The following is a 25,406-nucleotide window of genomic DNA, read 5'->3' as shown; positions in this document are numbered from 1 at the left end:
TGGCCTCAAGCCGGGTCAGCACACACCTCTCTGTCATGAACACTTATGTGGCCCATTACCAATCAACATTAAGCTCTGAACTCTGAGTCACAGATAAGTGCAAGGCTTTGTTCCCCTCTCCTCACAGTCTGGTGAGTTTGGCAATCTGTGTGTTTTGTGACGAAGGAAGACCAAGGCCTGGCCTTTGTTTTCCAGCCAAGGCAAAGGACGCTAACTGAATTCAGGCCTGAATATTTCAGGGAATGAGGCTGAGGATGAAAGAAACGGAACCCTCCAAGGAAAGAGTGTTCCACCCCAGCAGACCCCAAAAAAGGTCACTTCTGAGCGTCTATGCAAAAAAATAATAATAATAATAAAATAAAAATAGCCCACATTCTGGGACCGAACCATCTGTCACACATTCAGTGACCCAGAAACAGGAGGCCCTTGGCGGCTCTGGAAACCTCTGACCATCACACCAGAGATATAAAAAATTTCATTTTAAAACTGTCATGGATGGAAGGGGTTGATGTATCTTTGCCAAACACACACAGGATCTTTGATGGTGAGACAAACACCACAACCCATGCCAATCGGTTCCTCCTCCACCAATCAGCTGTGAGAGCTCCCCAGCCTTCTGTTTTCAGGTCAGATCAGAGAAACCAGGTAATGTGACTTAATATCGTAATCAACTGTTTCAATCGACCAAGTAAATGCAAAACAATTTATAGGTGAAATATTCATGTTCAATTAAAAAAAAACTGCTCAATCAGAAATGAGGCCTGTCGCTCAAATGTTATTAAGCGATTAATAAGTCTTCCCATTTTCGGATCTTCAGCAACTTTTAAAAAGGTACTGAATCCTAAATGAATGCTCAAATTTTGATGTTGTGGAGGAGAAAGCCAGAGGCACTCATGCCCATTTTCAGATCTATAGAGGGCTTTTAGTATTTTCTGTCAATCACTGTTCTGACATTTTCTCAGTTTCCCAGAGTTTTAATGTTGACAGTTCGTCCCGTTCCTCCTGGGCTGCAGGCGGTCTTGTCACATGTTGAAAGGTTTTTAATTGGATTTAATTACACCATTTTATAAACCGGCAGAAGTCACACATCAAACGTTAGATTTCGTAAGCGTTTTTTTTTCTCCCCCTCTGTGACCTTCAGAGAATTGACTTTCCTTGCTTTGAAAAAGCAGACATGCACAGACAGGCGCGCACACACACACAGGCGTACACACACACTTGCGCACACACGTGCACGCACACGCACACGCAGTCTGTCTGTTGATAAATTGCTTTACGTGCCTCGGCTCCCAGAGAGCACGTTTCATATGGGGCAAAGACGACGGCAGATTTTCAGTATAGCGATGAAATCTCTTCTCTGGCTTCAGCTGAGACACTTTATGTTAACAGTATGTGAGTGGAGATGACTGCCTCCTGTTGTGCGTTACTGTCCTATGTATACGCTTTGCCTTCTGTATTTACTGTACTCGCTGTTTTTTTAACCTTTTAACTTTAAGCGACATTGGGCTGTGGAAGGGCATTAGATAAATATAATTTATTATGGTTATTATTATTATTATTATTATTATTATGACCGTCTCCCCCCCCCCCCTCCTCTCAACCCCCTTCTCTCATCTCCTTTTGTGAAACCTTTTTGTAAAACTGGCAAAGCATGATGGGAGTTACAGTAACATCACTCTGCAGTCCCCTCCCACCCACCCCCAGCTTAGCTTAGCATGTTGCTCAGAATCTAATCATGTAAATCTTGATTTGTGCTTAGCTGAAGTCCAAGGCCATGGGTGAGGGGCACAGTATATTACGCGTTGAAGCAGCAAGCTGTAATATCTACCTAGCTATGAATGCTCGAGAGGAGGTCAAATTAACTTTTCTAATCAAGAGCTTGGGCTGAGAGAATCATAGGGGAGAATCCCAGGAACACTTCTTCACGAGGCATTACAGAAGGAATACACAGGATGCGCATGTGTATATCCGTGTGAGCATGTTCGTGTGGACTTGTGTATGTGTGTGTGTGTGTTTGCATGCTTCAATGCCAAATTACATCATATAAACATTAATAAAAGCCGAAAATGAAAAAGAAAAAAAATGAAGTTTAATCAAATTCCACATGCATAGAATAATTACCCAAACCCAGAACGCAATGTAATTTTTTTAAAATGTGAAATGAAAGCATTAATTTTAATATGATGAAGTTGAGGTTTTTCGGTGCATTTCCATTTAGAAGTGGAACTTATTGAAGAACTCACTGGAGAGCAAATGAACAATGATTTCTTAAAAAAAAAATTTTTTTTTAAATTATTCCTTCATCGGAGCCAAATGGAGCAGACAGGGAAGTAAAGTCAAGCGAAACCGCGGTAATTTTCCCAGAATCCCCTGGGCACACGCATTCCAGGAGTTTTCATGATTACATTAAAATCCAGGGCTTATAAAAACGGGGGGGTTTATCTTCTTTTTTTCTACTTTTCTCAGAGAAAACTTTGATAAAGACCAGCCATCGAACAGGATCATTTCAGGGAAATCCAGACCCTTTGCATTCCAGTAGTGACTGAATTGCAGGCCCAACTCTCATCCAGAACGCCTCAAATGAGAACGAACATTTGAGTCATAGGTTTGATCGACTAGAATTATACCTCCACACTTTCACTGGAATTACATTAACCAGTCGAATGACTTCAGATCACTGGGTAGTTATAAAACTTTTAAAAAACCCACCAGTAACTGCATTATACATAATTTAAGAAAACATTCTTTAATGGGGAATCAATATTAGCCCTGAGTAAATGCATTATTCAGAAGGGCAGGATGGGTGAGCAGATTGACAAATGTCCACAAGCGGGTACAAATTTACACTGTTCGTGTGAGGATATACCATAGTAACCAGGCGTACCACAACCACATGCGAAAATGTGATTCTCAAAACCCTGGCCTCAGTAGCACACGTGCTTAATATAATACCAGAAATGTGTTTTGCCAAGGAGGCACGACGCTGTTAACGCTGTGGCTTGTGCGAAATCGTGTGCTCAATCTTACAGACCTGCAAGCCGGTTTCTGTGTAACCTCACTGCTCCCATTACACACACAAAAAAACAAGGAGGAAAGTAGCCATAAATCAGAAATGAAATGGCATCACCGGCACACTGTAAAGTACCAACACTGTGGACCAGATTTTTTTGTTCCGTTTTTTTTTTGTTGTTTTTTTTTCCCCTACAGAAAAGTCATCAAAACTTTTCTGTTGCATTCTGGGTTAACTCACCAGAGAGTGTGGAGCAGAGAGACAGGGCCGTGCTGTGGAATAGACTGAAGTCGACATCAATCAATTGATCGATTCGCTCAGTGTGGGGGGTGGGGGGGGGGGTTTAAGCCAGGGGGAGTTAGCTTTCTCCAGCCCCCACTCCTCAACCTGCCATTATCCCTGTGTAATAATGGGGTAACTGAAATCCCAGCATGTGTAGCAGCTCCCCGTCGATCAGTTTTAAAGCCCCTGTAGAATCCATCACGTTCCCCCCAGTGAAGCCTCCCTCTCCCTCTCCCTCTCCCTCTCCCTCTCCCTCTCCCTCTCCCTCTCCCTCTCCCTCTCCCTCTCCCTCTCCCTCTCCCTCTCCCTCTCCCTCTCCCTCTCCCTCTCCCTCTCCCTCTCCCTCTCCCTCTCCCTCTCCCTCTCCCTCTCCCTCTCCCTCTCCCTCTCCCTCTCCCTCTCCCTCTCCCTCTCCCTCCCTCTCCCTCTCCCTCCCTCTCCCTCCCTCTCCCTCTCCCTCTCCCTCTCCCTCTCCCTCTCCCTCTCCCTCTCCCCCCAAGAGCGAACTCAGCCTGCAGAAGAGCAGCCTGTGTTCTTCATTTTCAGCCTTTTATTTATTTTTAAATGAGATTTTAACTTAAACAAACCATGAGAGACTCAAACACACACACAAGCAACACACAGAAATGAGGACAGTGCCCAGATATGAGACACAAATTGCAGAAACAAAAGTATAAAACAAAAAGAGGAGAAATCGATACAGAGACACAAAGCCAAGAAACTAAGATAAATTGAAGAAATAAGAGAAAGAAATTTCCTGGAAAAAGAAACAAACAAAACTTTGAAAGAAGAAACATGAGAAAAACAACATAAGAAGCAAACTTTGGAAATGAGTTTTAAGGATGTTTAAGGAGATCAGACCATGGAGCCTGGGCCCATTCTGTATAGGAAGAATCTCACCATGGCTACAGCTGAACTCATGGCTCTGTAGATACAATAATCATCCCTTCAAACCTCCCACAATTCGTCTTTAACAATAGTCTACGGCAGCTTGTCATAATCATTTTTACTCTCTAACATTCACACGTCCTTTTGAGGTTGTGTTAACAAACCTGTGCTGGCTGATGTGGGCTGTGTATCATAATAAAGACTTGAGGGAGGAGTTTTCACTGCATAAGAAAGAGCAGACGCTGCGTTTAATAGGCTCCTATAGGACACCTATAGAATTTCTTTTTTTTGTAACACGCACAGTTTCAAGCAGCTAATACACTTCACGTCAAGTGCAGTTGAATTATTCATTTCATATCGAAATGCCCAGCTTGTTATGAAGAACCGAAACCGAGCTCACTAAGAACAAGCAGTGGCTAATTATTGAAAGACGTGGCCCTCATGTAGCCGCTCAAGCTCGCCCCCTAGGGGAACCCTGGGTGTATTACCCTTCCCACCATAATTACCTACAAAATGCCCTGTTTCCACAACCAAGGACTTTCTAATGAAGTCGAAGCAGCTAGATGTGTCATTTTGTGCAATATGCCACATAACAAATGCTGCCTTTCGAAGGAAGATGCATTTTTAATGGATTAAATTAAAGGCAGGCAAGTGAGATCACAGGCTCCTACAGGCTGACTAAGAGGCTGAGGCTCCCTTGGTCACTGAAGCCATTTGTATAAAATAAACAATAAACCAAAGCAAATGATAAGGAGTAAAACCTGCAATGCGACAAAAAGGATAAAAGAAAAAATTATGGAAGCATGTAAGTGTATGATGCATTAGCTACAACATAAACCAGCATACACAGGGGTCCCCCAGGACCAGCACACACAGGGGGTCCCCCAGGACCAGCACACACAGGGGGGTCCCCCAGGACCAGCACACACAGGGGGGTCCCCCAGGACCAGCACACACAGGGGGGTCCCCCAGGACCAGCACACACAGGGGGGTCCCCCAGGACCAGCACACACAGGGGGGTCCCCCAGGACCAGCATACACAGCGGGTCCCCCGGGACCAGCACACACAGGGGGGTCCCCCGGGACCAGCATACACAGGGGTCCCCCGGGACCAGCATACACAGGGGTCCCCCGGGACCAGCATACACAGGGGTCCCCCGGGACCAGCATACACACGGGGTCCCCTGGGACCAGCATACACGGGGAGAGGGGGGCTTGGGGGCCAGGGAGGGAGGGTTTGAGTGGCCCAGGACCAGCGTACACAGGGGTCCTCCAGGAGCAAGTTTGGGAAAAACTGGGGCTATTTAAAAGGTCCCTCCGTCTGCACCAGGACCCCAGGATCGGGGCTCGAAGTAAACCCTGAGGAGGAGGGACGCAGGAAAGGCTCCGTATTGCAGGGCCCGGCTGTGCTGAGAGGAGCCGCACTGCTTCACACCCCGAGCGTCCAGCACACTGCCGTTCCTAGAGGCTGCGCTCTCTCCCCATCAGTCTCAGAGAGACGGGAGGCCGACTTGGGTGAGTGATTTGGTTCGGCGTGCGAGCCGATATCGATCCATCTCGAAAACTCCTGCTGCACCCCCCCCCCCCCCCCCCCCCGACGCTTCACTAACAACGCTATTATCAATCAATCATGTCAGGAGTGGGGTGTGGTGCTGAGGGGGCGGGGGGGGCAGGGGGGGGTGTTTGGAAATCGTGCTCAACTCGGCCTGAGAGACCAATACCGAAAATCCCACAAGGGACACTGAGAGTTAGTGAAGTTAACACCACGGTCAAAACATGGTCAGCAACAAACAAAACGGCCATAACATGGTCAACTAGCAACTCCGCTAACAGACCATGGTCACCTGCCAACACCACGGTGAGACCATAGTCTCCTACCAACACCATGTTTGGTGCAGGGTCACCCACCCACACCATGGTTGGTACATGGGTCATCTATCAAAACCACAGCCAGAACGTGGTTAACTGCCAACAATTATATTTACAACGTGGGCAACGGTGGATGATAACTTCCGTGCTCTGACCGGTGTTTATTTTCAAACACTCAGCTACGACACCCTACAGCGACCAGTCGACCCCTCCCAGCCCTTCTGAATCACGTCGGGTTCCGCCTGGACAGGCAAGGGCGAAGGGGTCGAGGCAGCCCGACGTGTGGAGCAGAGACTCGCATTACAGACGCCTCCGGGTGGAATTGATCCATTTGTGATTTCCTTCCAGGACATGTTCGCCTCTAAACGGACCTACTGCACCGGTCGTTAACCTTTAAAGATGGATTCACAGACCAAAAGAAAAAAAAAGACCCTCAGCTCGCATCTGACTCAACGCCACCGACGAACTGAAGTTTCCTGGCTTCTGGGCTTCTAGGGCTTTTCAATATGGAAATGATCCTTTAATATTCAACCCTGTCCTGCTTGCTCAAAGAGGGCGCAGGCACCGCCTGCTCCAGATAGATTAATCCTTAAATATTCAGTCCTGTTCAGAATGCAGCAGCCACAGAGGACCCCAACCCAAGGCTGTCTTGCAAAAATGCCTGCGCAGAATACATAAGGTATCGCCACATTAGAGCGCCAACTTAGTCGGGGAAAACGACAAGCATTGTTGGCCTAAATGGCCTGTTCTCATCGTTATGATGAGTTATATTCTGTCATTAGCGACCGTGTTCATTACGGTCATCGCGCCTTGTTTCAATACGAAAGAACCTGCCCCAAAGCACAGGACTCCATTACACTCTGCTCCCATCCTTCACTGAGCTAAACTAAGCAAGTTCATTTGTATGATTAAAAAGCACATTTAAATATTGAAGGTGGAGGAGGTCTGTAATAATTCTGTTCAGAGCTACACAAATGAACAAGTCGTTAAAAGTGACAGTTGGAGTTCAGCAGCCAAGGCTGTAATTCAGACCGTGGACGAGGGGAAACGCATTTAAAATGAACCAAGGGAATAAGACAATATTTCTTAACCTGTATTTAAATATATTTCTTTTTTTGCTTCTGCGTTCGTTTGTGAACAAAAGACACATGCACCACAGCACCTGCAGATAAGGATCACATGATGTGAATGAAGCCAGATGACCCCTTGACCTTTGACTTATGACCTCCGAAGTAGCTTGATTGCCTCCCTGTACACTCGCCTTCCTTAGCCACTGGTGGGGGTGGTGCCACAGCAACTCACCTTTTTCTAACAGAGAAAATCATCATACAACACATCTGCAGGATTTATAAAAGGACGAGTGTGACACCCCCACCCACAAGGTATTTATGCACTGATTGACAAAATGGAGTACACCAATTACGCACCATTTTGTGAAATATTACACTGTTTGGGTTCTGCCTGTGCTTTAGACTGCTATACGCTTCTTTTTATGTGAAACCTTCTCTGTAAGCGATGCTATCATACCGTCTCAGACACCTACAGCTAAAAACCTGACGCCCCCACCCCACCCCCCCCCCCCCCCCACTGCAATAAGAGTTTCAACACAGTACCTACGGGACCTTAAGCCCACCGATATTTCCCCGGATAGCACGGGGCGCCCCCGTGGTGCAGCATAGGAGCGTCGGAACTGCGAGCGGGACTCCGCCTCTTGAAGCGCACGTTCACGAAAGCGTGCTCACGCTGCACAGCTCACACGCACACCCATTCATATCGTGACATAATCCATACGAGCAGCGGTGATCTTTAATAATGTTTCAGCAGGCGACGAAATGAAAATGCTGTCTCGCAGAGCTTTTGTAAATGATATATGGCTTTATGAAGTGCCCCCCCCTCCCCCACAAGCTGCTCCCAGGAGTGTTAATGCGACTCTTCTGTGGAGCTTCTTAGAAAATAAATTCATTCACACCAGCGCCCAATAAGCACGCAGACTAAATCACATCAGCTACCAGTAAGCAGCCAGACTACACCACACCAGCTACCAATAAGCACCCGGACTAAATCACACTGGCTACCTCAACAAGTGCCCTGACCGAATAAATAAATAAAATCGGCTCATTTAAATATGCATGAAATGAAGGTTTCATTTTTATTTATTTATTTTTTTAAATCGATCAGTAAATAAATAATAACAAACAGCGACAAAGTAATTTCCACTCTGATTATGACCCTGAACTACTGAGCGTGGGGACACCCGAGCACCTTGAAGTATCCACAGCAGGGCAGCCATCCGTTTGATTGCAGTACCCCAGCTGCCCAGCCCATACCCCCCTCGCTGTGAACCCCCAAATCCCCACCCGACCGCTGGTCACTGAATTAAAGATTAACATATGCAAATGAAGCACATGAACCATGTCTCTTTCATAATTTAATTTAGTGTTGCCATCGGATGACATTCATAATTAATTTAGCTTTTACTCCTGGTGTTGGATCCATGTGCTGCCATCTTTACCTCGGTATACCACTCCCCCCAAACCCAACCCCCCCCCCCCCCCGCCCCACCACAATTCCAACTTTCAACAAGGGGTGGGAATAACCAGGTACCTCACAATACAATATTATTCCGGTATTTGGGCAACGATGCTATTGCTATTCTTTGTGTTTTTGCGATTTATTGCGATGAGATGTAGTAGTATGATTTTAATTCTCTTAGAATCCATTTCATGCATTAAAACCATAACACAAAAATTACATGCATCATAGAATGCATATATATTTAGAATAGATATCAGTACTAGGCACCACTGTATTGATAGTGTATTGCAGGAGAAATTATCGCAATACTTTCTCAACCCAAAGGCTGACACCGCATTGGTTTTCCACTTAATGCACATCACCTTGCTTTCTGAAAATTCTTCTTCCCTGAACCTCACTGCTTATTGGAGGTCTGTGCACTTGTATTTTCCATATGCTATAGGGGAGGCTCTGTTGTTCAATCCTCTGCTTTAACAGTCTCTCAGAACATATTTATAAATTCACAGAGCAGTCTCCAGGAGGTCTCACCCCTCTCTGCCTCCAGGACACGTCTCCTAAGTCTATTTCTTAGGTTTTTATACAAGCCGACTTATTTTTGTTTACTTGTTTGTTTCTCATGTGCAGACAGTGTCACAGAGAAAAAAAATGTTTGCTGGGCGGAATGCAGAAGCGGTGAGAGGAATGTAAAGATGGTGGACGGAATGTAGAGGTGCGGAGCAGAATGTGGAGATGCTGAATGGAATGTAGCGGGGCTGGGTGGACTGCAGAGGCGTTGGGTAGAATGTAGAGGTGCTGAGTAGAATGTAGAGGAATTGGGTAGAATGAAGATGTGCTGAGTGGAATGCAGAGGTGATGAGTGGAATGTAGAAGCGTTGGGTTGATTGTAAGTGTTGGGTTGATTGTAGAGGTGCTGGGTGAAATGTAGAGGTGCTGGGTGGAATGGTGGACTTACGCTTTTTCTCCGTCTCTCCGCCAAGCAGCTGGTCTTCTTCATCGCACGGACCGCGCTTGTGTACCACAGGGGGGGTACTGCACAGGGTAACCAAAAACCAACCGTCCCAAGCACAGAATCTGGCAGGGAAGAGAGAGGGGAAACCAATGAGCACCACAGATTCAGCGCAAAATATGGCATGGCAGGGCAGGGCCAGGTAGGGTGGGGTGAGATAGGACAGGGAGAATGACAGTTTTTGTATGACCTTCTGTCCTTCTTCATAGGGGCTAGATACGAGTATACCCACTTTTGCCCTCTAGTGGTGAGGCATGGCTCCTGCAGTTAATTTTTTGGGGAGCAACTAAACACATGAGGCTGCAAGTGAGGGACACTCCCCTCATATCCCAGCCCGATACCACACACCATTTCCCCAGCACCCATAAAAGCACACACAGCAAAGTCTCCAGTGTTAATTCAGCTCTAACCGACTACAACACGACCCCAACAGGGACCGCGTGTACCAGCATTGATTTAACACCAGACATATTTACCGCATGGTTCCACCTCAGCTCAGCCTGTCCTGTGAGCTCATGCCTCAGCAGACAGAGGTGCGCAGGTCACTGACCAGTTTAATGGTGTTTTAAACACACACCCCCAGCCCCGCCCCCTCCACCAGGGCACATCTGTCTCCATGGAAACCCCCAGAGACCCAAGGCACACCATCCACATTGTGAGGGCAGGTTGAGAGAGAGGAGAGGGAGAGAGAGAGCATAAGAAACAAGAGGATGAGAGAGTTTGAGAGAAAGAGAGAATGAATACGGGGTTATAAGTGTGCAAGAGAGAGAAAGGGAGGACGACTGTGAGAAGGAAAGGAAAAAGTCAGAGGACGACAGACAGAGAAAGAGAAGTGAGAGACCCATGACTGCAACAAGTGTTATAACAACCACTGTACCAGTGCTAACACTAAAAGTGATGTCGGTTAGCACAACATTCCATTCCCCTCAGCATTATGCTACAACTCGAAGATGCTTCTGCTACACGAACGCCTAATTGTTCATTGAGTGGAATGAAAAGTTCTGTTTGGTTGTGGGGCTTTTGATACTGACAGGAGAGGGTGTTTGAGTCACAGTTCAGATCACTCATTAATTCATGTCATTGTTTGGACTGCCCCCCCCCCCACCTTTTAGAAATCTCATCCCCTGTCAACAGCAGACAAACAGTACACAAGTTATCCGCTTTTTTTCTTCGCTGAGCTCCTCGAATCGATTGGCCGTGAGAAAGCGGTGGAATCGTGACGCGCGAACGCGGCTGCGCCGTCGCGGCAGGTAAAGGATGGCTTCATTAGGACCCGTTGGATCAGGAGATTAACGGGGAGAAGGGCCTCACAAAGTGCTTCTTTTGTGACCCCATTGATCCACCTTTGTTTACTGAAGAACATAACTCTGCAGGTTCACAAGTCGGTAACTGGATAATGCACAGTGGACCTATGAGGGGGGGGCTCCCTCTCTCCCTCCCTCCCTCCCTCTCACCCTCTCTCCTCCTCCCCCCCCCCCCCAGGCTCCCTCACACTCACATACACACTCACACAGACACTCAGACACTACAGACAAACATGCTCATATAAAATGATCACAAACACACTCACACTGACATTGTATGGTGACACAATCAACCTATTTCAATGTTATTATCATGACGTGGGGGGGGGGGGGGGGGGGGGGAGACAAAAACTCTATAGCCACAGGGTTTTGTGGCCCCTCAGCATTCAAGTAATAAACTAAAGGAATTGTTTACACAGGTAACGTAACTCACCTGGATCACAGAGCCTAAACAGGTAGCAGATCAGGTAGCACTCCAGGGCCAGACTAGTAAACCTCTGCTCTACATAAAAAGTGCCAAGCAAGCGTTCCCTATTAAACTTTATTTCTCTTTATTTCCCCAAACCTAACTTATATCATTGGAACCTGAATAAATCATGCCATTTTCCTACAAATTTGATCACAGAACCAAAAGCAGTCAGCTTTGCCACCGTAAATATTTAAAGAGAGGGGGGAAAAGAAAAAACAAAATGCCTTCTTGCTGACTTACTGTACTGTCAATTATTGAAGCTAGTCCCTGCACGCACACAAAAAAAAAAAAAAAAACTTTCAAAAGGCAAAAAGTTCAGAGCTGTCGCATCTCTCTGTGGCCCAGAACGAAAGCCCCAGAGAGAGGGGGTGTCATGGCGTACAGTGGGGGTGTCATTGCTCTGTCTGAAATTCTGCCGTCTGTAAGCAAGCAGACAGCAGGAGAGAGCGACACGGACTGACAGATACTTTCTTGAGACTCGTTTCCTTGACGAGTCCATTTTAGAAACCCCTTTCGCAGTCATCGTAGCCCAACACAGACGGCTTCAGTTCACTCACGCTCCCTCGTGCTGATGCGGTCTACTCCAACAACCGTCAAGCTGGAGATATCATCAAAGGCTCACTACAAGATTCTTCCTCAGATCACCCCTACCGCACCGCGTGTTTACAGAATAAGCGTTCATCTGAATTAATGCAATCTTTGAAGTCGAAAAGCACAACCAAAGCCAGGACCACGCCCGTGTGAGAACCCGGGAATTCTGAGCTTTGAAAATGCACCATGGTTTTACAACATGGCGCCTGCAAACCCACATTTGAAGTTCGTTCATTATTTGTAAAAAAAAAAAAAAAAAAAAAAAAAAGGAGTGGACAGCTGGCCGAGCGTCTTCCGTAGAGACGGAAGGGAGAGAGAAACGGTCAGAAACAGGCAGAAACAAACGAGTGAAAGGAGCAGCACTGCTCTGGGCAGAGAGATTTCTCAGGTGTCTTTGACCTCCCCCCCCCCCCCCCACCTCCCTCCCTCCCTCCACACACATCACTAATGGCGCCCCCTGCTGGTGACCCCCGCAGCTACAGTGGCAGTGGAAATCATCGGTTAAGGCAGCTGTCGGAGAGTGGGGGGGCTCCGTCCCGACGGGGGGTTGATTCGCCGGGGCCTGCATGTCGATGTGAATGACTCACCATCCCTCTCCACTGCAACTCAAGAAGGGGGGGACCCCAAGTGGCACAGCAGCTGAGGACCGGGGCTGCGGGTTCAAGTCCGGGATGATTCCTCTGATTATGCACCATTAACCAATGTGCTGTCAAGTGCCGAACCAGGCTGTTGAGGCTAGCTCTTAACCTGGATTTCATCAGTTTTATTTCGGTCGCCCTGAGCAATTTTACCCGGCAAATAAATAATAAAAATATTCCTCCAAGCTATAAGGAGGGCCAGGCAGTGCAGATGCATTATTATGCATTATAAGCCAACTCTCATAAGAGAAGTGAAACTCTTCAAAAATAGTGATTGCTGTCAGCGGGAGATTATTCTACTCTCAGAAGAAAAGAAAAAAAAAAACATGGTACAGCACTAACCAGAGGCTCCAGCTCAATTTCACATGCAAAGAGCTTCTCATTCACAGACACGGAGAATAGCAGAGAGCTCCAGTCCTGTAGGCAAGTGGTGTATGTGTGCGCGCGCGCGCGCGCGTGTGTGTGTCAGAGAATGAGAAAGTATAGTGTACGGTACATTCACACTCACAAAGAACTGAGGAGACTTTTTGCTTAAATACTCCATTATATCTGTGATAAGCTGTATCTGATTTTAAATCAGCAAAAAGTTGCTGCATTTCTGCCGATAACTGTGCCATCACTATTAATAACATGCACTACTTTAAATTAAATGGAGCAGTCATTGCTAAGGAGTGGCAGACCAGAACATCAGTTTTTCCCCTTTAAAAAAAAAAAAAAAAAACTCTAGCAACAATCATTACTCATGTACTGTTCTAGCGCCCCCCAGTGGTAGTCACTATAATACCGTGTCTTGTTTCTTATGAAGGGAGACCAAAATTAAAGTACAAATAAATCATTTTTCTTTGTTAATTTTCCACAGATGACTGAAGATGAATGGTGGTTGAAAAAGAAATTGGGGTCATTTCACATTTTTTGAAATTAGTTATTGATGGAGTGCTTGGGGGGCAGGTAATAGTGACAGAGGACTGCAATGTTTGGTGGGCGGGGGGGTGGGGGGGTTGAGTCATGCATCTGTACCCATTACAAGTTAAAAACACTGCGACACCATGCAAGGAGGTGGCTGGGTAAGAAGCAATCAAACACAATGGCAATTTAGATCAACTGAGATTCTGTCCCAGCAAATCACTTACAGTCAAAACCAAGAAGGGCAACAGCAGCACTAAACAAACAGCCTCAAAGCCTGAGGGACTCTTAATGGGAAAAGCAAGGTTCAGGAAGAGAAACAAAAAGACCCACATAGCAGCACTGATCAGTCTCTCTCCGGCAAAAGCACAGCAAACCGGTGTTGTGCTCCTTCCAAATCACCCTGAGCTGTGCTGTCTGTAGATTCAGCATCAGCTGTGCTGACTACAAATTACCTGCAGATTCAGCCTCACATTTTTTGTCTGTGGTTTCAGCATCAGCTGTGCTGCCTGTACATGAGACTGCAACCCATGGACCTGAATGCCTCCCAGGCTTTAAGCAGGAAGTTCTGCCCATGGTACAAAGAGGAGAGGGGCTCCTCCTAGACCCCCCCCCCCACCCCACCCCACCCCACCCCACCCCAATCTGTCCCTCCCACACCACTCCTGGGCTCGTCCCCCACCACCTCCCGGAATCGCGGGGTCAATGATGCCGAGCCTCTGGCTTTTTCAGAGATTGGGTTACAGGAAGCCCTGCCGGAGGATGTGCCCAGGCTGGTCCCTGAGGAGCCAATCAGATGTGCCCGGCGCTGAGAGGGAGTCGTGCCGGCAAGGCGGCGTGACAAAGTGCCGTTTCCTAGTGATAAACGCAGCCACAGTCAAACGCTCCGGGCTACAATTACACTCTCAATATTCTTTACCACACATGTCAGATGCTATAAATCACTATGTCAATGCATTTTAAAAAATGCTAATAAAACCGCTGTGATATATAAAAATCTTACAGAATAATGTCGGATGCCATGTGCGAACAGCGGCTGCAAATGTGCATACACTTACATACGTGCGATAAAATGTTTGAAATCATTGCATGAAATTTGCGCACACGCGCACGGTCTGGTTGAACGCCTCATAAGAGGAACCTGAGGGTGTTTTAAATAGGGCCCTCATGACAGTGCGGGACCATAGGGGGGTGGGTGGGGGGGGGGGGGGGCGTGGGGTGGTGATAACGAGGGAATAAATCTTTAAGGAGCGCAGCGGAGCGGACACGTCCCAGGGTAATGGGATCTCCGGGTCTCTGAGGGCAGAAGGGTGGGGGGGCGTGGGGGGGGGGCGTGGGAGGGCAATGCGTTTGGAGTGGCAGTTCATCAGCAACACTTATGAGAATAACCGAATGGAATGACCTTGAGTTCACCCCACCCCCCACAAGCAAACCCCCCCCACACACACACACACACACACACCCACATGCACACATTGCCCCCAACAGTAAGGGGGAGGAGCTGAGAGGACAGTGATCACGTTGCCATGGTGAAAGGAGTGAGGCTAACATAATGGGTGGAGCCATGATGTACCAGCACGCCAGTTCAAACCAATCATCGTGTTTAGCTCTGGGGGCGGGGCTTTGGACTGACCCAAACAAATCAGTGATGGTGGCTCCTCCCATTACGGGGTTCATGAAGCCTCACCCTCCTGTCGCTGCAGGGCTGGGGCCTCTCATACTGTATAGACCCCCAATGCATCAATCCCCCCCCCCCCGCACACACTTATACATTCAAGCATAAAAGTACATAATCACACACACACAAGCATAAAACAATACAAACACGTACACACGCGCACTGAAAATGAAGTGAACTGGCTTTCACTTAATTGACGCAGAAAGGCACTGTTTTTACACCCAAACACTATGCAATGGCGTGAAAATTTGAAGTGACATTTTTTTAATGACATTTCACAACATAACTTAAAATGCAAAAAGACGATGTTATGATAAAGAGTGGAGGAATTAATGAAACAGACAAGACAGTTCGGGGAAAAACGAGGCTCGGGAAACACAAAAGCCCGCGGTTGCAACATGTTTTCCGGGTGAAATTAATATCCCGAGATTGGAATCTTCCCGCGATCCATCAGGAAACGGAGAAGAAGAAAAAAATAATAATCGAAATCTGAGATGAAAGGGTCCACCGTGGACCTGCTCCTCCGTGGGCTTGTGTTTTAATTTGATTCCAGCGGAGCGGGGATTTGACCAATCCCAGCGCCCCGACGGCCGCATCCAGGGGACGGTAGAGCGATGGGAGATTGGGCAGCAAGGAGGGACATCGGCCAATGGGGGGGGGGGGGGGGCAGGAGAAACAAGAGAAGAGGAGGAGGGGAGGCAGGAGAAATGAGAGAACAGGAGGAGGGCAGTGATCTCAGGCAGAATAAGGAAGAGGGCAGCAATCTCAGGTAGAATAAGCAGGGATTTTCTTTTAAACCCCGAGGATGTCCACACTGTTGTTGTGGTTGTTCGAAACGGGTCCATGCACTCAGTGATAATCGCAAGCAGCAAAGCCATTGGTTGTTTGTTTGACTCCAAGCGCACAATGTCTAACACACACACACACAGCATTTTCCCTGGCACAGTTACGAGAAAAATAACCTTGTACGGTTCATACCGCCACAACAGGATGGTTAAATTCCCTTTCCTAAAAAAATTGGTTCTACTTTATTCTTTATTTTACAGTTTTAATAGGTTTCTCTCTAATCAGCGTGTGAAGCCGCAGTAGTTTTATTAACTGTTTTATGATTACTGACTTATGTGCGGTATATATTTACTGAGCCAAGTTGTTGGAGGAGGTTTGAGGAGAGAAGGCAGTTTAGTAGTGATTTTTACAGCCTCCCCCACCTCTTCAACTGCTTACGCCCCTGGACTACCACTGGACAATGACAAGGAGCCCATCAATAACCACACAGTGACATCCAAGAACAGGAAGTGACACACCTGACAGCCTGTTGACAGTGGCTGAAACTTCCTGCTGTCAGGCTTGTGACACACCTAGGGTGACCTATCTCTGAACCCTACTTAGATAGCCAACTTCACATTGACCCACCCTTCGAGAACACGATTGGCTGGAGAGAAGGAGAGTGCGGGAAGGTATCTTATTGGTCGATTAAGATGGCACCACAAGGTAACCGCACCTAGTTCTGGAAAGCGGTCAATTGAGGATTTAGCACAACAGGCTTACAGGCCTGAGCGTTGGTGCACTGCCGGCAAAGTTTCTCAACTGAAGTTCCACAGTAAAAAATACAGGTGCTACACATTAATTATTTACAAATACACTGACAACTGGACATTCAAAAGCTTTTTCTGGAAACCCTTACAGTGAGGCAGTGGATCAGACAGTATGGCAAAAACTAACAATCTTAGCAAAAAGTTTCTGAAAAGTTTCACTTGTCTGCTTTTTTTTTTTTTTTTTTTTTTTTTTTTTTTTAAACAGTTCTCTCTCCTCCCTTTCCAACCTCCTGTTTTCAAAAAAGTGTGTGATCATATTTATCACCTTTATTTCTGTAGTAAAAAGCTCCACCTCTTTGCGTGAGCGAAGCGCATTAGCATCAGCACAGAGAACAGAACACAACACTACCAAACCTTCACTTTTTCCCTTCGCCCCGCTATCTCTCTACACGGGGAAACCCATCAAGCCAAGCCCGTCGTCGCTGGCAACAGCGTTAGAGTTCTGTGCATTTTCAGAGACGGGGAGTGAAAGATGCTGGTCCGTTTCTGTGCATGTGTGTTTGGGGTGGGGTGGGGAGCGTGGTGGCTGCGTGGGCAGGTGGGCTGGGGGGGGGGGGGGTGTGGATGGCAGTGAGGGGAATTTCCCCAGGACCCAGATTTCAGTGCCATTAGCCCGGGAGAGGACGGAGCTGGAGCCCATCAGCTTCCCCCACACCGAACGAGGCGGCGACCTCTGCATCCAACAACCCTCCCCCAGCGTCCAAAATCACAGCCCGAGGCAGGCCGTTAGACCCGAAACCCTGCTGGCACCCCCATTACGCCCCCCGCCCCTCCTGAACGGAGCAACCCAGCCTGGGGCCCAGGGGGATATTCTTCTGCCTTACCCATCTATTTATGCCTGGTGGAGCCTATTTTCTGTTCCCACACTACAGATTGTTAGACAGACGTAACCTTGGCAATGTGCCACAAACAAGATACAGACTGAAACTGGGGTGCGGATGTGACCAGGAACTCACATCCACTCACTATACTCACATCATCCCAGTATCCCCACATCCACTCACTATGGTTACATCCACCCAGTATACCCACATCCACTCACTATGGTTACATCCACCCAGTATACCCACATCCACTCACATCTTCCCACTAGACACACGTTCCCTCACAAGATGCGCTTCTAGCCCCATCTGCTCACTACACATATCTACCCCACTTGCACTCACAGTGCTCAAGTGAGGATGTGTGCAGCATCTTCCATTAGTTCACCTAGCCAGCTACTATGGAGGAGGGGGGGAAGCAGGACATTTATATTTTCCCCTCCTTTTACTTTTTAGTGACATGAAGCTGATGCTCATTTGGTTGTGTTTATTCCAGACACCACATCCATCCATGATGGACAAGGTCAGAGCGCGATGGTGCGGTCAGCCATGCTAAAACATCCCGCGGTATATCTCAGCACGTCAGGCGTTCACGCCGGTGAGGGCTGGGAGTCTGACCATGGAGGAAACAAGCTCGCGTTCTCACCATCAGCAGCCAATCAGCCAATCAGAGGCCTGGACTCCGACTCGGTGCAAATCCATATTAAATTACAGTCATTACTGCTGCTCACAAGAGCTATCATCAGCCCCAATAAACTGCCTGCACCTCAAACAAAAAAAGCCCTTTCAGCTTTTAAAAAAAAAAAAAAAAAAAAAAAAAAAAAAAAAAAAAAAAAAAGCTCTTCATCTACAAACCCTTAGAAAAGAGTGAATTAGAAATCGATGTGGGAGGAACAGGACCACGCATTATCCCTGTCTGCCAGCGTGTTTGGTGACAGAGCGTTTTCAAGGGGACAAGCGTTTCATCCTGCAGTGAAATGCTTTCCACTTGACTGTTCAAAAAAAAAGGCAGACATTTTCCTGTGCCTTCTTCCTTTCCCAAAGGCTGCACATTAATTTAAGGCCGGGTGAACACAGAGGCGACAAACGCCAGTCTAGTCAAATCTATAATCTTTTTCTTCATTTATAACATACACAAGAAAACACACACACATACTTCCCTCCTCATCCTGAATGAATTCACAAAAGGAATAAAGTAAAAAAACTACCATAAATTCTCATCTCTTATCCCATGCATTTTCATATTTATATTCTCTCTGTCGGGGGAAGAAACTTCATGCTGCTACTTTAGTAGGTTCCCATATTTGGTTGTTGTGTATTTCTTGTGTATTGTGACACAGCATATGTATGTAATGGAACACAACAAAGGTTGTGTGGCCATACTCATGGAGTACATACTTTCAAAAGAAAAAAAACTGTTGAGTTGTCCATAGCAACTGCTACCTAGGTAACAGTCAGGAGCACTCAGGGGTCAAACGATGGCGGCTGAACGATCGCTGGTGACGGAGCGAGCAGCCTAATGTCACCCAGGGGCGCAGCGTGGCTTTGGGGGGCACCCACGACCCCCCCCCCCCTTCTGCCAATTTTACACAGCCTACTGAGGAAAGAACATCGCGCCCCTACCTGCCATATGACCCATGACCTGTTTTTACGTAACCTTGGAAACTGCCGAATCTTTTGTATCCGAGAGTTAACAATCGTGTTTTCAAGCAGTATCGCGACAAAACGAGCCAAGGTAAATGCAATAAACAAGGGGGAAAAGTTGAGTATCTATGTGATGGAGTATTTGTGGGAATTTGAGCAGTTCAGTGCCTCAGAGAGCTTGAATTCTTTCTTTTAAAAAACCCAGAAAAAATCTCAGTCTTTCTTGAAGGCAGAAATGAGCAGTAAGAGCATCTCTGTCCCACAGCAAACTTTTTTTAATGGTCTGCCAATGTTTATGACCTTGCCAAGACTCTGAAAACAACAAAAACCGTTTATGGAAAAACTCTTAAATAAGGAGACAAAAAAAAAAAAAAAACTAAAAACCTCTGCCTTCAGCACAACCCCAGAAGACCCCAGTGTGAAATCTGACTCTGACTCTGTTTAGACTTTGAGCAGTGGCAGAATGAGGGAACAGAAAATAGCTTGTTTTCAACAAAACACACACACACACAATGCATTATATATATACACACACGTACACTGTGTGTGTGTATGCAATTTGTTGGACATAAGCAGTATTTTATGTTTTCATGCTTCCTCATTCTATTACTGCCACTGCACATCATAATATGTTTAAATCGTGTGAGTTTGAAGTTCCTCTTAAACCATAAGTAAGTCAGGAAGATGGGCTGCACCCTACAGAACCTTATACTGTTCATTTAGGAGGAGAATCCCCTGTTCCCACACAACAGATGCAAGTTTTTGCATTCAGACAACAGGGCATTTATCAAATCTATGTACTCTCTCTGCCCAATCCTTCATTCTTATATTAACATGGGAAAACTGTTGTGAGATGGAAAACACACAAACACACAACAGCCAAGCCCAAGATTGACGTTTCAGAGCAGTGACGCGTTCCAGTGCGCTCCTCCCTCCAGCGTCATTCGCTAATTAATTCGCATAATTAAACTTGCACCTGGTTAATGGTCGTTTCTCGGTAGTTTATATTATATGAATCGCATAATAACATTTACAAAATGTAATGTGCCGTTTTATGTAGAAACTCGGTTCTGGAAAAATAATGCATTATCGGTGGGTTTGGTAGTTCTGTCTCGCAAAGTTACACCGGTGAGGTAACGTAAAATATATCAAAGCACAAATGAAATGTACCTCTTCCTCTTGAATTGATTTTGCTCGAGAGGAAGCAACTTACCCGGAGAGGTGAACGAAGCGTAAGGTCAGGACAGATGAAGCGCGTCCGGCATTTGCGCGTCTGGTCTTACGGTTCGCGTACATTTTTCTAAGGGGTGTGTAATTGGATATATAAAATACTGTGTGAAATCATATTCTTGTACAGCTATATCGATATAATTTCTGGCAGGGCTGCCCAGCCCTGGTCCTGGAGATCAACTGTCCTGTAGATTTTCACTCCAGCACTAACGCAAGCACACCGCACGCAACAGCTGGAAATCCTGCTGAGTTGCTAATTAGTAGAGTCAGGTGTGCCAAATTAGGGTTGAAATGAAAACCCACAGGAAGGTAGATCTCCAGGAACTGGATTAGGCAGCACTGATTTATTGTGTTCCCTTCTCTAGGAAAGGTAGTTTATTTCTATTAGGCCAGGTACACAGAAGTCCAGTCCTAGAGGGTCTGTCTGCCTACAGATCTTTGTTCCAACCAATTACCTTAGTTTCCAGACAGCTCCATAAACCGCCCTGGTTCACTTGATGTACTTGAGCTCAATACAATCATTAGGATACACCTGCAGTCTGCCACCAGGCACCAGCTATGGTGGCATAATGAAGAGTATAAGTCAGCAAAAAAAAAATATATATATATATATACGGAAACAGGTCGGCCCTTGTTGTACACCCTTGTATTAGGGTGAATTTATGGTGGAAAAATCGGCCACAGTCACACACACACTATTAGATGCGAGAAATTGCGTATCTACTGTAAAACTGCTTTCAGAAGTTTTTTGTTTCGTTCTGAGCCCCCTTTTTTCCCAGTCTGTCACCACCCCCACTCATACCCCCCCCCACCCCCACCCCCACCCCCACCCCCAAAGCAACACTATGCTCGATATTCCTCTGACCTGACCTGAGCATAGGCAGTATCTGAGCACCTGTCCAAGAACAGCAACATCCCTACATCTTGCAGCCTCAGTTTCATTTCCTTCATGTCTGCTGGTACTGGGCCTGTATCTCCATGGCGATTTCAAAAAGAAAAGATCATTTCAGCCTTTTGATGATTATTTATTTTTTGGTACTCCTGAGACTTCCTGTTTCCTCATTCCTGCACACCACATTGCGGCTTTAATCTGCATACGGTGCCTGCACTGTACACTGGCACTGTTCCGTGGTATAAAGACATAACATAACATAACAAGGGGGACAGGCCATTCAGCCCAAAAAATGCTCGCCATTTTCCTATCACTAATGAGTACCTGGTGCTCAGCTTACCTACAAACTAGCCAGTATCTAGCACCATATCAAACCGAAAATCCATATGCCTGATTTAAAAAAAAAACTTTTTCTTCTCAGACATGCATGCCTGCACGGAGAGAGTTGTAGAGTTCAGATTTTATTTTAACGGTCAGCCTATTGGCGTGCCATGCCTTGAGCGACCCTCTCCGACTTCTCCTGGGACGTCCGCTAATGTAAGGGACAGCAGGAATATTCTCACATTACAGAAACTCTCAAGGGGCACATTAAATCTGTTGAGGCTGTTCCTCACTCTTGACATTTCCACTTCAGGGAGTCTGGCACTGGCGTGCTCAACAGCGCCCTCTCTGGCGAAAAGGCTCCGGACAGAGTTTCACATTGCGGTTATTGTAAAAATTGGCATGGATTTGATCAACATTTGTCCTTAACTTTGACTTTCAATGAAATTCAAGTGTCCACATTTTTTTAGCAAACATATCATTTTTAATGCGGTTCTGTATTTGCCAAAATGAGCTCACAAACATTGTGAAGGAAAACTACAAGCACATGCATTTATTTGTTAGTAAGTATGATGGACTAATGATTATTAATTTCAGGACACAGACTCTCATTTTTCACTGTCAGGGTTTACAAGTCAGAGGTCAAAATGCAACCAATCAGAGATCCAGGAAGAGGCAGAGTTACTGAGGAGCATATGGAAAAAAACTTGAACAAAACTTTATAATTTTTACCCCTCGCAAATCACAGCCATAACAAAAGAAATGTCCTCAAACTTTTCTGAGGAAAAAAGCTATTTGCTTGTTTTTTAGCTCCTTCTGCTGGTGTACTGGTTAGGATGACTGTTACTTTATGAGCTAAACAGAATCGCGTTCAGATACTGTGCATCAAAGTAGAGTTAAGCGTTGCTAAATTTCTGAGGCAGGTAAACATGTTTGAAGGAAAACAAAGTTAAAACTTTTGTACTAAGATCTGCTAAGCTGAGCTGTGTCAGAGTTTAACGGTGAAACGGTCCTGGGACACTTCAACGGTCGGATGAAACAATCAAATGCTACATCTGCCACCCCACAGAGTCACACAGAGTCACAGCACAACACCTCGCTGGGTTTAACTGTGCCATTGGCACAAAACACGCTCTTAGATATTGTGAGTGTGTACACACACACACACACAGTAACACAGTGTGTGTGTAATTCTATATATAGCAAAGCAGTTGCACTGCTGCAGCCCAAGGAGAACGGCTGTGAGGTTTTGGGAACTGAGCCCTTGACTGTACCCTGTGCACACAGCGCAGTGGGCAAGTTTGCCGAGCAGCTAGGACACAGAAGAGTCGCACTGCGCACCCCCCTGCTGCCCCCCCCCCCCCCACTACCTTACCCCCTTATACATCAGTTACCTCTACCCTGCTCCCCCACCTACAACCCCAGAGAGACACAGGGTATCATAGCCACGGGTGGCGTGAATTTGCTAGGCAGTGCATTTTATTCCCAAAAGCCACCCCCCCCCCGCCCCCCCTCAATGACAACCGCAGGAACTGCAGAAGCCCCAGCCTCCCAGCCCCACAAATTCAGGAGTAACAGGAAGGTTAGACAACTTACTCTGTCACTGGGAGAGAGGGAGAGAGGGAGAGAGAGAGCGAGAGAGAGAGCGAGAGCACGAGAGGCAGGGAGGAATGGAAGGACTGCGTCGAACCTGCAGGCTGGTCCAGCTCTCTCTTCCACAAATCAGGACGCTCTCCCCCAAAAACAAAAAAAAAATTTACAAAAAAAAATTTGAAACAGAATAAAGGATGAATGTGCTCTGGTAGTCCTGGGGAAAGTTACCCCCTCACACCCCCCCCCTGTTCTGCTGTTTGTGGTTCTCCTCTTCACTGCAACTCTCATGCCCTCCCGCATGCTACCTCGGGAACGATGATGCTGCAGAAGCTCCCGGCTCATTGGCTCGGCGAGCCAAGCCCCGCCCCCAACCCCAGCACCTTCCAAAATACAAGTTACTGTAGCTGAGGCAGCAGGGTCACAGCTGACCTTCGGTCAGTCCTTTTCTCATACTAATAATAATTATAACAATAATAATAATAATAATCATCATCATCATCATTATCTTTGTCATAAGGCTAATGATGTTACAAGACAGTTATATGCAACCTGACACAAATATAGACCTACAGCTCATACTGTTAATTTATTTTAACTAAAAAATACTTGAGCAGGAAGTCACTTGAGAATTTAAAAAAAAAACATTATTATACAATAGAGACCTGGCCAAGATATGAGCTGCAAACTGCAATGCAACATAAAAGTTGCATGTTAAATCAAGTGCACAACAGCGCAGTCACACACAGAGCTTACCTGTACCTCTCTCAGAATACACAGCGTGCTACGGTATAAAACAATAATACTCTTTCTACCACAGTAGTCCTTATGCAAGGGTTTAAAAATTGCCCAGGGATATATTGCACCTGCAATTTTAACATGTTTCGCAAGTCATTTCAAGCCCTAGGGGATGACATGCAGTTATGAAGAACAGGAAATGATCCGGGACCAGTTGTACGCTCTTTTGGTATGCGTTCAGTTACAGCATTCACCATTACGAGAACGCCCAGGAAGGTTTGATCCTGTCACTTTGAGGAGTTCATTGTAAGTCGTGTAAAGGTGGGTATTCGTCTGTTTAGACCAGGTCTGGAGGCTGAGGCCGAGAGGCCCGTCTCTCAGACAAAGCGGGAGACCGGTCTCGTGCGGCAGGGGGTGCACAATAATTTAGGCCCTGGATTCAGCCCACCTGATACAGTCAATGAAACTACCGCAGTGAAACTGTTTTTAGGCCGCAGCCACAGACAAAGACTCACACACACACATACACACACACACGTACACAAACACACACACAGACGCACACACACGTACACAAACACACACACAGACGCACACTTACACACACACACGTATACACACACACACACACACACACACGAACACGTACACTTACACTTACACACACACACACACACTCACGCACACACACACAGACGCACACTTACACACACACACACGTATACACACACACGGACACGTACACTTACACTTACACACACACACACACACACTCACACACGCATACTTACACATGCACGCACTCAGTGTTATCCTCTGTATTTATCATTATGCTTCATGTCTTTTTTTGTACATGTGAATTCCTTTGTGTCGGGTTCACTTGATGACACCCGGAGCAGGACCGACTCTGTATTCATAATAAAATCGCGATGTCCTCCCGTGCCCTGCCAGTTAGCCAGGGGACATGAACTTTTCCGCATTTCGCCACGGCACGCTTCGTCATCTGCCATTACTGTCTCTGTTTCCCTCAGAGCACTGGTGACATGTCACCGAGCAATCAGGAACGACAGCAACTGCACAATAGAGTGGAGCCCTAATGGAGGCATTTGGAGACTACTAATAACAGTACCTGCACACCCACCAGAGTGGAGCCTTAATGGAGGCATTTAGAGACTACTAAAAACAATACCTGCACACCCACCACAGTTGGAGCCCTAATGGCGGCATTGGTGGAATACTAATAAAAATAACCGTACACCACAGTGGAATCATAATGGCAGCCTTTGGAGTTTATTTACAACGATAACTGCCTACCAGAGTAGAGCTGTAATGGTGGGATTTGGAGTTTACTAACAACAATAACTGCACACCCCACCAGAGAGGAGCCCTAATGGCGGCATTT

General features: G+C 46.5%; 1 protein-coding gene across 1 annotated transcript in view; it reads right to left on the bottom strand.

Annotated features, from left to right (window-relative positions):
• The window catches only part of LOC118206573 (cAMP-specific 3',5'-cyclic phosphodiesterase 4D), a 69,503-nt gene extending 48,847 nt beyond the window's left edge, over positions 1–20,656 (bottom strand). Inside the window, exons 1-2 of the mRNA XM_035379409.1 lie at positions 20,447–20,656; positions 9,537–9,655 (exon numbers count right to left, since the gene is read on the bottom strand). Coding sequence (XP_035235300.1) covers positions 9,537–9,578 — 42 coding nt within the window. The 5' untranslated portion in view covers positions 9,579–9,655; positions 20,447–20,656. The remainder of the gene's footprint in view (positions 1–9,536; positions 9,656–20,446) is intronic.
• Between the last annotated feature and the right edge of the window lie 4,750 nt (positions 20,657–25,406).

This window comes from Anguilla anguilla, chromosome 10 (genome assembly GCF_013347855.1).
Source record: "Anguilla anguilla isolate fAngAng1 chromosome 10, fAngAng1.pri, whole genome shotgun sequence".
Classification (NCBI taxonomy): domain Eukaryota; kingdom Metazoa; phylum Chordata; class Actinopteri; order Anguilliformes; family Anguillidae; genus Anguilla; species Anguilla anguilla.
Note: the sequence above shows the minus strand (reverse complement) of the source record. Positions and strands in the feature narration are given on the sequence as shown.